At 52.4% G+C, this 14,606-nt stretch overlaps 1 protein-coding gene across 1 annotated transcript; it reads right to left on the bottom strand.

Moving 5' to 3' along the window:
* Window positions 1-8,902: 8,902 nt before the first annotated feature.
* GJB2 (gap junction protein beta 2) lies at window positions 8,903-13,619 on the bottom strand. The gene is made up of 2 exons (XM_061133078.1): window positions 13,523-13,619; window positions 8,903-10,767 (listed from the first exon to the last, which is right to left on the bottom strand). Exon 2 carries the CDS (start codon window positions 10,743-10,745, stop codon window positions 10,065-10,067), a length of 681 nt encoding a protein of 226 aa, XP_060989061.1. The 5' UTR covers window positions 10,746-10,767; window positions 13,523-13,619; the 3' UTR covers window positions 8,903-10,064.
* Between the last annotated feature and the right edge of the window lie 987 nt (window positions 13,620-14,606).

Raw genomic sequence — 14,606 nt, 5'->3', positions numbered from 1 at the left:
GTTCATTAAGTTTCACTTGCCCAAAATGGCATGAAATGGACAACATCTATGTAGTCTGTAGTTTTCTCTAAGAGGTCAGATTTTTTCCCCTTAATTAATTAATTTATTTGGCTGCCTTGCATCTTAGTTGCAGCATGGACTCAGTAGTTGTAGATCACAGACTTGTTGCCCCATGGCATGTGGAGTCTTCCCAGATGAGGGATTGAACCTATGTCCCCTGCACTAGCAGGCAGATTCTCTGTGCCACCAGAGAAATCCCCATGGGATGGTTTTGAAGATGAATCCAGGTGGCCCGTGTATGAAGTAGTCTAATACAGTACACAGCTGCCGCCCCCAAATGGCTCTTATTACTAGTACTTGGAAACTTTTCCAGCAATTTATCATCATTGCTGTGACATTTATATTGTAATTTACAAAAGTATCGGTCCCCAAGAGATGAGGGGGAAAAAACAATCTTTCACTGCAGACAGTCTGAGAAACACTGGTCTGCACCTCATGATTCCTGTTCTCAGAGAAAGCTCCTTAGAGTGACCAGAGGTGCATCTATAATTAGTGAAGTCCTCAGAAAGTTGCTGAGAGAAGCAACTGGGGACCCAGTGTCACAGGTTAGTTCTGAGTGAACAGGCAGACACAGGACACCCTATTATATCCTCTTTCTCCTTTCTGTTCCTCCACGGCCCCCTGGGGGCCAGCAGGGCAGAGGCTGAAGGGATGCTGGGCACCTGGCCGGAGCTCCTGCCCTGTGCACGCACACCGAGGCGCCCAGACCAGGAGCCCCGTGTCCCCACACACGGGGACTGACTTACTTTTCTGTGTGTTCCAGATTCATTTCACCTGCGTGGGAACGTGTCTGTAAGTGGCTTACAGCTGCCGGGAGTATACAGGTGAGTCATTGTCTTCACATTGCCGACCCTCTGGAGAAGAAAAAAAAACTGACACTGCTTTCAAGTGATTCCCGTGTAACGTCCCCGAGGCAGAGAGTGTTGCCACAAGGGCGACAGGAAAGATCATGTGTGCAGGTTTCAGGAAGCAGTACTCTCTTTTCAGAGGCCGGGCTGGCCGTTGGCCAAGGAAGAGAACACACAGGCCGTGTGCACTCTTGCTAGCACTTCTCCTTCGAGAAGAATGAGGCATGTTTAATCCTTTCCTTTCTCTCAATGAACACAGGCCCGTCGGGGGTAGACACTCTCCATCCAGCTTGAACGCCGTTCACTTGGCAAGTGCCTAGGGCAGGCAGCGCCGTCACAGGGACTCTGAGCTCTGGTGGAAGAGGCAAGGACAGTCTGCTTCCCGTGAAAGACCCGCCACCCGGCTGCCAGGGGCCCAGCAAAGCATCCACCAGGCTGGGGGTGCAGCCGCGGGCTGAGCCAGTCACTGCGTCCTGGAAACTCGCGGTCCAACGCGACGGCCACCGAACAGGCACCTCGCCAACACACACGCTGAGCTCCATCGACCCCATAGCACAACCGATGGTAAATGGGCATGAAGGCAGGTCTTTGGTAAAAGCAAAGCCACGTAAAGTGAACTTTTGAGAGGCAGGGCTCCCTGTACTTTGTTCTACTAGAATCAAGGCTCAGTCATGATACTGAGATGTCATCAGTGGTAGGACACAGCTCTCTGCTTCAGGGATGGCCAAATGCGAAAGAACCAAGGAACTGTTTGTCTTAGAATCTGCAAGTGAGCGCCATTCCCTCTTCAGCGCCGTCCTCTCTGATTGAAGGGCCCTGAGGCCTGGCCAGCCCCCTGCCGCCTCTGCCTACTCCCTCTGGCACTGTCACCAGCTGTGAGGAGGTGAGCAGTCCTCTCTCCTTCTGCAAGGAGAGCCATGTGGGGCCAGCCTGGACGAGTCTAGAACTGTTCCCTCTTCATCCCTGGGGTCAGCTGGGTTTCCTTGTCGGCCTCGGGCTTTCCTGCACATGGAAGTCCAAGTGCTGAACATCCACCAGTTCTGGTCTCTTCCTCTCCTTCCGACGGGACCACATCTCCACCCTCTGCTCTGAGCCCCGGTGAAGCAGGGCACGCAGTCTGAACAGTGACCCGGGAGTTGGGACAGAGAAGCTGAGGACTTGAGGGTCCTGGAGGACACACTGGGAGGACGGGTTGACGCAGGTACAGATAGAAGAGTGGGGAGGGGAGGCAGGACCTGGGTGCCCTTTATTAGGGTCTGGGGGTAAGGCGGGGCTGGTCAATTCAAACGAAAGACTGGGATTTTGTTCAGTTCCTTAGGGTCTCATCTTAGGGCACACGGGGGAGGCTCGGGCGGGTCAGGACAGAAAGATCACGGGGGCTCTGCCCCTGCTGTCCAGGGTCTGAGTGTATGAGGGGCTGGGGTCCCCCTACGCCCAGCCTCAGCCCCGTCTCCTGGCTGCTCAGGATGGCGCCGAGGCAGCAACACACACAGCAGCTCAGCTCTGCCTCACCACCTCACAGGCAATAAACAGAAGGACTTTCCTGTCCCGACAAAACAGAGATAAATCATTTTTCAAAAAAGGGTGACAACCACAGAGATGTCCATTTTCTGCTTCTTGTAAAGATGATGGCTCTGTTTGCTGTTCTGGGAGCTTTGTGTACGTTTTCAGAAATGCAAAGGTAGTCATGATGCTTGAGAACAAAAAAATCCATCAAAATTCTTCTTGTGAGTAAAAGCTGTGCTGGCCGTCAGGAGCAAACTCTTCCCCCACGTGTTTCTGGACTTGTGTGAGTGCCACAGGCGCTCCTGCATCTGTCTGGGGCAGAAGTGAAGCCCAGGCAGTCACTGCAGGGATGCAAACGTGCTCCACCTCCCATTTCCTCAGCCTTTCATCTCTATCCATCCCCCCGCCCCCCTCCCCCCCGAGAGTAGCTCTGTTTGCAATGTTCTCCTGACACAGGTGACGGAGACCACGGTGCGCACTTCCAAGGTGAGGGAAGTCCCTCCTGTGTCTGAACATGGGGCCTCTTCTCTGGACGACCTGAATGGACGTGAAAAGGAGTGTTCTCTGCGGAGCAGGAAGGCCCTGTGCTCAGACCTGTATTTGTGTCGTGTTTACGGCTAATCTATGGGTTTAGGGAGTTATTTGGGGGCGTTATAGCACTAATAAACTGGTTTGGAGACGTTCGCAGTGTCTGAGGTATGTCTGAGCTCAGAACTCTTCTTAGTGCTTATGGTCACCAGCAGTGTCTTGTGTGAAGACAATCCATTGTCTCCTGTGTTAAGAAAAGACATCTTAAAAAATTACAGTAAAATACACATGACATAAAGTTCACCGTATTAGCCATTTTGTGTGTGCACTTTGAAGCACACTCACATCACTGTGAGACCATCCCCAGCACCAGCTCCAGAAGCTTTTTGTCCTCTCAGGCTGAGACCGTCTGCCCATTAGTTATGCCCCTTCTCCCACCAGACCATGGAAGCCACCCTTCTGTCTCCATGAATGTGACTAATCTGGGGACCTCATGGAAGTGGAATCCTACAGTATTTGTCCTTTTGTGTTTGATTTATTTCACTGAGCATGATGTTAGTTTTCACCCATGTGGTAGCCTGTGTTGGAATTTCCCTTTTTTTTTTTTTTTGCAGGCTGAATAATATTTTGTTGCGTATGTGAGCCACATTTTAAAAAATCTGTTCATTTATCGATGGACACCTGTAGTGCTTCTAGTTTTTGGCAAGTGTGAATAAAACTGCTATGAACATGGGCAAACACACATCTGTTAACACTGAGATCTGTTTCTTTTGGAAAAGTCAGGGCAAATGAGAAAAATTAATGCTTTATTGAGTTCTTGTGAGTCACAATTGCCCAAAACCACTTTTTATGTCTTGTCAATATTAATTGTGTAAATATCACAATTAGTAAAGTGCCTGAGAATTTTGATTGGAATGTTATTAGGTGATTTTCCCACCTAGACAATATAACAGAATTAAGACCAAATAACACTGAATATTTAGAGTTGCTGTGTTAATATTAGATGATGGCTTAAAAAACATTTTAAATAAGAGACTTCCCTGCCCCATAGATGAGTCCTGAATAAGAAATAATCTCAGCAGAGGATTTATGGCCCTGGATGGTAAGACTTCAAAATACTGGGCCCCCCAGAAACCGGCCGGCCAGTTGTAACACCAAGTGGTAGAAAGAGGCCTTGATAAGTCATGCAGCATCTCAAAGAAAAGGAAGAATGCCAGGCTGCACACTGTCTCCCTTCCTGGCCAAAGGCTGCGTCTTCCAGGCTTACTTTGTGCTCCTTTAGGCCCTGAAGAAACCGTTTCTGGCCCAGGTCTCTCCTGTGGTGCGTGGTATGCCAGCACATCGCCGGTTTGTTTGGACACACCTGCCCTCCACACCATGACTGCTTCTAGAATCATCTCTGTGTTTATCAGTACTCCCCACCCGTGGAGACCTTGGTGAGCGTGTCCTTAGAGAGGACACCAGAGTCGTAAACGCACTCAGGTGTGTGCGGAAGGCTGTTCGCCCCGTCTGTCATAGTATCCTTACTCTTAAGAAGAAAACGTATAAACCAGAGGCAGCGAAGTACATTTACCTGGAAAACTCCAAACTCAAATCCTGCTGGTAAATGAACTGTGGTGGAGCGCAAAGAAGAGTCTGGAGGCATTCCACGGTCAATGTTTTTACTGGCTGAAGTGGCCTTAGGCTCGTTAGACTGACAGGTGACATGAAGTTGGAAGGAATTGCTTTCAACATATTCATATAAACTGAATATGGGGCCACGGAGGGTCTAATGGAGCCAAGGGATAGGCCAAGGTCAGCAGGTTGGAATCCACCCAGGAAAAGGTGAAGCCCTGAGTTAGGCTTGAAAATCCACACGGTGCTTGCCACAAAGGGAAGGGTAGTTTGAAAGGAGACGGAGGTGGCGGGCAGCAGGGAAGGGGGGTTACCTTTTGTGAAAAACTGGAAACAGTGTGACAGCTAGGCACTAACAAGGCAGGATTACCACTCTGAACATTGTTCCTCTGTAAAAAAAGATCAAGTTAGAGCTACACACAGACCTGCAGAGAGTTCTCGGGCGTATTACTGAGACACCATCACAGAGAAAATGACGTAAGAAAAGCAGACTGACGTGGCCGTGTGCATTTGCATGGGTTTGAGTGTGAATATCTGCGGTGCAGGACCTCTGGGGCAGGTTTGCATCCAGGGGTTAATACATCGAGCAGGGCTGCAGAGGAGACCTGCACCTGGACTTTGCTTCCGTATTTAATCTCAAAGCCAATGTACTTCTATATTAATTCCACAATCTCATACATCACATCACTGACCTTTTTGATTGATCATGAGGAAAGATGGGGCAGCTGTTAAAAAGCAAACTCGAGATCCCACCGCTTTAGCCACAGGCTGCGTCTGTCTGTGGCCAGGCTGTCTGTGCTCAGAGGACCGGGAGGAGCCCCTGCTGCTGGACCCGGTCAGGGACTAACCAGGGCTCCATGGCAGAGGTCAGGGTGAGGCCTGTCTTGTTCCTTCTCTGCCTGGACCTGGTGGATCTGGACACAGGAGCTGCTTCATCGTGATGAATAAACAAGTCAGAGTCTGCTAATGGAAATGCGGACCCGTGTGGCTGGAGAATGAAGCTAGGGTTGAACTTGGACATTTTCTTGGTGATGGTAGGTTCCTGAGAGGCAGACAGACTCCTCTGGGTCCAGCAGAGGGCAGGACAGATGCTGGAAGCAGGTGTCCTGGGGGAGGCATCACCCCAGCCCAGAGGCCTCCCCTTGGCCACACCATACCATCTGGCCCCTGGCACCGCCTCTTTCCTGTTTATTCCTCTCCACTGCGCTCATCTTCAGGTATTTGTTGGTATTTTGTTTGCTCCCAGTCCTGTTGCCCAACAGTTCCTGGTGCTCAGTGGGCACTCTGTAAATCTTGGCTGAGTAAATAAATAATTAGCGACTGGCAGGAATGGAAGGCGGTGTCACCAGAGGGGGCCCCTCAGCCCTGCCAGTGTGGGATGAAAGGGCTGTCAGCTTCCGGAAGTAACTCCCCAGCTCCAGAATTGCTCCCCCCACCACCGTGCTCCTGCCCTGAGCTGCACCCCCCACACGGAGGAGGCGTGGCCACCCCGGGGCATTGCTGGGCAGCTCTGGAGCACTTGGTAACTCAGAAGGAGGTGTGAAGTGACCCTAACAATGTGAATCAAAACTGGAGCCCATTATACAGAGTGAAGTAAGCCAGAAAGATAAAGACCAATACAATATACTAACACATATATATGGAATTTAGAAAGATGGTAACGATAACCCTATGTGCAAAACAGAAAAAGAGACACAGATGTACAGGACAGACTTTTGGACTCTGTGGGAAAAGGCGAGGATGGGATGTTTTGAGAGAACAGCATTGAAACATGTATATTATCAAGGGTGAAACAGATCGCCAGCCCAGGTTGGATGCATGAGACAAGTGCTTGGGGCTGGTGCACTAGGAAGACCCAGAGGGATGGGGTGGGGAGGGAGGTGGGAGGGGGGATCAGGATGCGGAATACATGTAAATCCATGGCTGATTCATGTCAATGTATGGCAAAAACCACTACAATATTGTAAAGTAATTAGCCTCCAACTAATAAAAATAAATGGAAAAAAAAAAGCTTTTTTCTTTCAAGATCTTTCTCCAGGTGCAGGGTAACAGAGCCTCTCCTCCCCTTCTTGGTGGTCTCAGCCACTCCACCCCCTGCCCCCCCCAAATTGTGCTTATTTCAGACTTTGAGTAAACAGGCGCTTTCCCCAAGCTTTGGGAGGGTCATTCCTTCGAGAACCCCATCCATCCACCCCGCAGCCTGGGATCCACCTGGTGGAAAACAGAGACAAGTGTATATCACTTAGCACTTTGCTGCGTGGACACTTTGATGTAAATTACCTTCTTGGGTTTCTGTGACCCTCGGGTACTGTTTAGCCAGAGCTTTAAGATGAGGAACCAGGTCTGACAAGTGAGTGAGCTCCCTGTACCCACGACAGACCCCTCAGTGCCCTGCCTCTCCCCAGGCCCTTCCCCAAGGTCAGGGACAGCGTGAGGGACCACTCAGGCCCTGGTCACCCCCAGATTCCCACCTTCGTCTTCCTGATTCAACCCAGATTTACCTGCCCACAGCTGCCCATGCATGGAAGAATCGAGGTGTCCTAATAAACCCCAAACAAGAAAGCCTTAGCAGCTGGGCTGTTCCCACTGCCTCTTACAGGCTTAGTGTGGCCAACCTGACATGGGGAACTTGGGTGGACTCTTCACAAATAATACAAAAGGAGAGCTTTTTTACACCTACAACAAATTATAAATGAGTGGCTTGAGATATATATTAGAATGATCGTTTTTAGAGTTCAAGCTCTAACTTTCAGGCATGTGGCCAAACCTGTCTGTAAATTCTTAAAAGCGGTCAGTAGTCATCTGTAATTATTTTGACCCAGTCTTTTAATACCCAAGAGTCATAATCTTCATAGCTTGTGAGTGCATCTATTTAAAAAGTCACGTGTTCCTGTCACAGGCTGTGTGGAGGGCAGCCTGGAAGGTGGCCAGGGACCATTTCTTATCCCTTCTCTATCATCTGGAGGAAAAGTGACTGCTTTCTGTCCTTCTAAACCCATCTACAAACTGTATGGGCTTCCCAGGTGGCTCAGTGGTAAAGAATCTGCCTGGTAACAAGCAGGAAATGTGGATTCAATCCCTGGGTCGGGAAGATCCCCAGGAGAAGGAAATGGCCACCCACTCCAGTATTCTTGCCTGGAGAATCTCATGGACAGAGGAGCCTGGCAGGCTACATTCCAGGGGGTCACAAAGAGTTGGACATGACTTAGAGACTAAACAAACAACAAAGGAGTGTATGGTTCCCCATAAACACACTTGTAATTACCAATGTGTAAAGTGCTTTCAGGTCCCTGGATGAGGTCTCCGACCACCTTGGGTGTTTCTGGCATCCTAAGAGTGCGCTGGGCAGCAGGCCACATTCACGGACTGGAAGGTGCTCCCGGAACAGAAGACAGGTGATAAGACCAGTTTGGTTGCACACAAATGGACATGAAATCCCATAGGAAACCCCATAGAAAAGACACCTGATTGAATTTTCCTCATGCCTCAGCCAACTTTGACTGTGAATAACATTTTAACATCTTTGAATGATTCTTCTAGGAGCCAACCTGGTCACATGACCCCAGCTTAGCGTCCTCTAAGTGGCAAAGCCTGTCCACACCTATACTGTGCGTGTTTCTCAGGAACCCGCTAGTGGTGAGCACGGGGCAGGAATAACCCTTTTTCCTCCTTTCCCGACTGTCCTTCTGGTGACACAGGCTTTTCTGTAACTGGGGCGGAAGGGTCCCAGAGTCTCAGACAGACACAGTGGTAACTTACCCATTTAGTGTTATGAAATTTTCACATACTTTTACAAAACCAGCTATAGATGAAATTAAAAGCTACTATCCTATTCTATTAAAAGGGCTTCCCAGGTGGTGCTAGTGGTAAAGAACTTGCCTGCCAATACAGGAGACATGAGATTCAGGTTGCACATCCCTGGGTCGGGAAGATCCCTGGAGGAGGGCATGGCAACCCACTCCAGTGTTCTTGCCTAGAGAATCCCATGGACAGAGGATCTTGGAGGGCTACAGTCCATGGGGTCGCAAAGAGTTGGATGTGACTGAAGCTACTTAGCACACATTCTGTAATAGATTTTAAATAACCATTATATGAATCAATTATATTTTAATATTTAAATGATATATGAGATGTTACAAAATTATTTTAATTACAAGTACGTAATTAAAACTATTATGTATTATTATAAAATGTTTTTATAAAGCTATTCTTGGCAACAGAAAAGTATTTACTCTCATTGACGTATACTAAGGACCATTTTTTTAAAACCATGTCAAGCATCATGAAAATATTAGGATTCTGTCTGTCTTACAGAACTGCTAAATAGTTATCTAAACCCTAGTTTCTACTTTTTAAAAAATGTCTATTAAATCTATTTTCACTTTAAAAGCCTGGATGCTGAAAAGGGAAGTGAACAAATCTTTGAAGTAGATGAAACTCATTTTTAATTGTCAGAATTGAGAGTCTAGTTTTTACACCTCTTTTTTAGAAACATTTACTGCCCCATCCCCCTCAATTTGCCATTTTCTTCTGCACCATTAAATCATACTGTGGCAATAAAATAATCCCAAGCAATCTCTGTAAGTCAGCATTCTTCCCGTGGGAGTGGAAAAGGCACCACCGTAAGGAAGCTCAGGGTGTCTTGAACCACCCCACCATTGGTAGTAACTCATGGTATATAAAGTCTGTATTCCTCATGCAAAATCACATCTAAGCTTTTGAAACGAGGCAGTTTGCTATTAGAAGCCATCACCAAGGGCTGCTAGTTTGTTTCACTGAGGGAAGCTAAAATGCGTCCCTGTAGCACACACCACACGTCACACAACACACAGCCTCTTGGGGGCAGTGCAAACCACTCACACCTGAAAGGCCATAGTTAAATTCAACAAAAGCATCTAATTATACCCCGTTTACATATCATAATCTGAGCCTTTGAAATAAGAGGAACCTATAATGAATGGTTCCTTGCAGATCAAAAGAACACGTCATATTTTAAATTTTCACTTAAAAAACGTGTAACAGAGTTTGAAGCATTAGGGAGCGCGTCCACTGTTGAAGACTGAAATGTCAAAGCAAATAAAAGAACGAAGATTCTCTGTGTTCACCTTTAATGCAGGGGAAATGGCAAAGAGAGCCCTAAGTGGGTCAACCAGACCCTGTGCTTTTCAGGCCCTGGCGTTTCTCTCCTTTCCTCAAAGAAACGGAGACAAACGCCATGTCCTTTGTCTAAATAGGCATGGCCACCCGGGCCAGCTCGGCCCCACAAGGACCGATTTCAGAGAAAAGTGGCAGAGGCTCTGAGTCTGCCTTCAATGGGACACTTGCAGGGGTGGGGTGGGGGGCACAGCCTCTAGAGGCATCTGGGGTTGCATGTCCGATCTACCGGGGAGGGGGTCAAAGGTGGTCCTGAATTCGAGCTGTACCTGGGGCAGGGGGGCCGGCTGACTGTGCCTCTCAGCTGAGCACAGATCGCACTCCTCTTTTATCTAAACCTGGCGACCACTATAGTTACACTGGTTTTTTGGACTTTCCGGAACAAAATCGAATCAGCAAGTAACACAGCTCAGTGACATTGAGCAGGATGCAAATTCCAGACACTGCGATCATGAAGACCGTGAAGACGGTCTTCTCCGTGGGCCTGGACACGAAGCAGTCCACCGTGTTGGGGCAGGGCCAGGCATTGCACTTCACTAGGCGCTGCATGGCAAAGCCATCATACATCACGTAGAAGACGTACATGAAGGCAGCCTCGAAGATGACTCGGAAGAAGATGCTGCCTGTGTAGGTCCACCACAGAGACCCCTCGATCCGGACCTTCTGCTTCTTGATCTCTTCGATGTCCTTGAACTCGGTCTTTATCTCTCCCTTGATGAACTTGCGCTTCTTCTCATGCCTGTAGTAGGCCACGTGCATGGCCACCAGCAGGGCGGGTGTGGACACGAAGATGAGCTGCAGCGCCCAGAGCCGGATGTGCGAGATGGGGAAGTAGTGGTCGTAGCACACGTTCTTGCAGCCAGGCTGCAGGGTGTTGCATGTGAAGTCGGCCTGCTCGTCCCCCCACACCTCCTTGGCGGCCACCACCAAGATCATGATTCGGAAGATGAAGAGGACGGTCAGCCAGATCTTGCCAATGCTGGTAGAGTGCTTGTTCACACCCCCCAGGATCGTCTGCAGTGCGCCCCAGTCCATTGTCTCGTTTGGGTGGCTTGTGCTGGAAAAGACAGAGTGATACAGCGTGACAGGGGGTGAGCGTGTGGGACTGGCTTGGGGAGGCTCAGGGGGCCTAGCCCGTGAGCACCAGCCATCTCAAAGGGCCAGTTCTTACACAGCCTCCCTCAACAAGGGGAAACAAGAGCAACCAGGCTTGTCATGGGGTTTGCTGGGCAGCAGGTAGTCCATCGTGGACGCGTTCTCTGTTCTCTAGTAAAGAGGGGTGTACTCACCCCAGTAATGCAGCCAGCCTTCAGCACAATCAACTCGTGGGGTGGGGAGGGAGCACCCCAGCAAACGTGCCCACTGACCCAGGGCCCTGGGTATGCTGACACCCCCTGTTCGGGTCTCCCAACCCTCCAGTGGCATTCAGCACTCCCAAGTGTTTGCTGGCCTCTAGCTCTGAGTGGTACTCTGGGCTCATGCCTGCTGGGGCCGACCTCGCCTTCAAGGCCAAGAGGCCATGTCTTCCCACAGCAACTCCTTTCTTAAAGTATTTCAGTTTTCCGGACATAGGATGCAGTGTCGAAATGACTGCCCCCAAGGGTAAAATTCATGTTTAACATTTCCCAATGGGCTTCACCTCCTTTTCCTGTACAAAAGGGAGCTGGTTAGAAACGATCCTTCCTCAGAGAAGAGCCAGTGTGTGCCTCGGTTTCTGTGTGCGCCCTATGTGTGGGCTGGGGTCCTTGCTGTCCTGATAGGACTGACCAATCAGTCAGTACTTGGGTTTGAAAACTGTTCAGATGGTGCATTTTTATTGTGGCTATGGTTTTAATTTAGAAGTGCTTCTAAAGAGGTGCATCCTAAGAAAATAAATGAAAGTTTAACTCAGTGAATCCCCAGGGACTGGCCGTCACAGGCATCCTCATGGTATTGAGGGTCAATGTGGATGCTGCCGGGTGACGTGCTGCCCGCTGGAGGGGACCTGGGGAGCCCGGGCATTCGCTCCAGGAGCTGGTGGCCTTCTCATCACAGGGTATGAACTGTTTTCATTTACATGCAGTCACACCCATCTGTCTCAATCAAGCCTCTTATAACAAGGCTCCACCCTCCACAATCTGATGAGTAATCTGTGTCTACACTCTCCGTACTGGTTCTCAGTGCTTCTTCTTGCCTAAAAGCTTAGTGTTCTTATTCTGAGCAAGTCAGGTCCTGTTTCCCGCTAGACTTCCCAAGCAGCCAGGGTCAGCGGCGGGGGGCGGGAGGGGGTAGTGTGATCACCCCGCTGCCTATGGGGCACTGCTTGGGGCACCCAGGCCTGGCTGAAACCATCCATGGCCACTTCAGAGGAGGCAGCCTAGACACGAGAAAGTCAGGACAGGAGAGCTATGAGCTCTGAGACACTTGGGCAGCTCGGCTTGAAAGAGGGAAACATCACCTGGAAAAGGCTCAGCCCTGACCCTGAACACAGATGGCCTGGGGGCCTTAGGTCCCTCTGAGCTGGCCCGTCCTGGCCGGCAGCATGACCACCATCCCTGTGAAATCAGACCCTCCACTTCTCTGCCTTAATTACCAAGTGCCAATAGGACACTCTCTGAAACAGCCTGTCTGACTTGTATCAGTGCAACTGGCTAAAGATTGGGGGTGGAGTGGGTGCCAGCCCAGGACCCACACTCCTCTAACCAGTCAACCAGCGGCTGATGTTCAGAAAACACAGTGGCAAGTAAACCCCCCATCCTTGTCCTTCTGTAAAATCTCTTGGTTGGGGGGCAGCTTCCTGTCCAAAGATCCTTGAGGCAGAGAAGCTAATTAAAGTTTGACCCCCATGGGACAGGGTGACAGGAGAGGAGGGCTGGCCAGGTGACCTGGCCGGACGAAAGCATTCTCAAATTCATCCTGGCGCTGACCCCTGCCCTTCCCGACCTGTCCACACCACCTGCCCTGTGGGTGAAGGGGCGACCTTCGGGGGGTGGGGGGCGCTGCTGGGTGAGGTGCAGGTTGAAGAAAGGTCACCAGGAGTCCTTCACCCGTTAATTCCTCAACCCTCACGGTTTGGGTGGTGGCCCTTGTCTCCACAGACCCCGCCCCCGACTCAAAGGGCGGATGGGGACGCGGCTGTCACCTCATCTAGAGATGGGGGCGCGGGGGTCAGATCTCAGGACGCGGGAGGACTGTGAGGCTTGGGCCCCGGCCGGCGGGGGGACACCCCGAAGCACTGCTCCCCGTGTGTAACCGGCGCCCTGAAAGTCGCCCCCACTACTGCGCCTGGAAGCCCCGCTCGGAACTGGAGCTCGGGGAGGGAAAGAGGCCATGCCGGCCGCTGGGCTCTCGCTCGACCGCGGAAGGTCAGCTTCCTGCAGGTTGAGCTTCCGCTTCACGCCCGAGACCGCGTTTTCTTTCTGAGCGAAACCTCCGGCGACAGGAGGCTCCGGGTGAAGAGCCCGGCGGCCGCGCCAGCCTTTCCGGAGGAGCCGCGAACACTCCCGGCGAGTGCGCGCACCTGTCCGCCCCCGGCCCCGCTCCCGCTCGACCGCGCGCTGCGCACAAGACTCAGCCCGAGGAGCTCCGGCCACGGGTTCGCGATCGCCTCCCGCCCGTCGCCGCTGTGGCCAATGCCTCGGGCGCGGGACCTCGGTGCGCGCCGGGTGCAGCCTGGGGACCCGGGTCCCACCCCGCGGGGTTCCAGAGTCCCTGGCGGTCCCGGGGTCCCTCTCCGAGGGGTCCCACAGCCCCTGGCGGCCCCGGGGGTCTCTCCCCGAGGGGTCCCACAGCCCTCTGCCTTTCGGGGCAGCCGAGAGTGGGCGCGGCCTTACCGCTGGGAGCGGGACGCACGAGCGGAACGCGCGGCGGCTGCGAGGGAGTCGCGGGGGTCGCGGGGGCGGCGGGGGCGCAGCTACGGCCCGAGTCCGGAGAGCGCGGCGCGCGGAGCGCTCGGGCCTTCGACACCTGTCTGACCGGCGGCGCCTTTTAACCGCGCCCCGCACCCCGCCTCCTCCTGGGAGCGGTTGAGAAAGTCCGGAGGGGGCGGCTCCTCGGCGTCCGGCCGCCCCCAGCGCCGAGGGGCGGGGCGCGCCGCCGGGGGGTCCACGGCGCTTCCCCCGGCCCGAGCGCGGTGAGGCTGGGGTCCCGGCGTCTCCGGCGGTGGCCTGGGGGGCGGGGGGTGGGGCGGAGACGTGAAAGGTTTGGTGCGGTTGCTGTTACTGTGGTTTCTGCCTGGACTGGTCCTAGAGTGCTGTGGTGGTCAAAAGTTCGGATTTAATTAATTTATGCAAAATAGTTGAAGAGAGTTCAGGAGCGGAGGGCCGTTAGCTCCGAGGCTCTGCGGGCGCGCGGGTTCCCGGGCCGCTTCCCTGACGGGAATGTGGGTTCGCAGTGGGCGAGGAGGGGCAGCGCTGCGCCTGGCCGAGTGCCTGCTTATTTCTCCCCCAAACCTCGCAAGGCAGACTTAACAAACGTCTCCTTGAGTTCCCTGTGTGACTCGATCCCTCAACTATGCGCCGAGGGCCGGGGCTGGCGGTGGTGGGGAGACCCTGCGGGCGCACCCAGGCCCGCGCCCCAGCGAGGGTGCCCGGGGCCCTGCCGGTGTTCTCCGCCTCCCACGGCCGAGAAATCGCGAGGAGGGTACCCAACTCGGAATCGGGGGGCCGCCACGAATGAAGTCCCCAGACCCCTGCCCTGCCCACTCGCCGCGGAGGGGAGCGCGGCTGGGGTTTCTGGAGACGATCCTGGGAAGCCGGGCTCCTCTCCCGGAAGCCTGATCTCGGATTACAGGGTTCATTGTTCCCCTGTGGTTGGGTATTCTGAGGTCCACAGAGAGAGCGGATGGAGAATTAAAATCGCAAGACTAGGCCGCATCTGGGGACCTGTGCCCAGCATGAGGGGTGGGGGTGGGGGGCA

The sequence above is a fragment of the Dama dama genome, chromosome 30 (assembly GCF_033118175.1).
Source record: "Dama dama isolate Ldn47 chromosome 30, ASM3311817v1, whole genome shotgun sequence".
NCBI classification, from domain to species: domain Eukaryota; kingdom Metazoa; phylum Chordata; class Mammalia; order Artiodactyla; family Cervidae; genus Dama; species Dama dama.
Note: the sequence above shows the minus strand (reverse complement) of the source record. Positions and strands in the feature narration are given on the sequence as shown.

Bases quoted from the DNA above. Each gene is read 5' to 3' on its own strand.
- GJB2 (XM_061133078.1), bottom strand. From the start codon at position 10,745: ATGGACTGGGGCGCACTGCAGACGATCCTGGGGGGTGTGAACAAGCAC.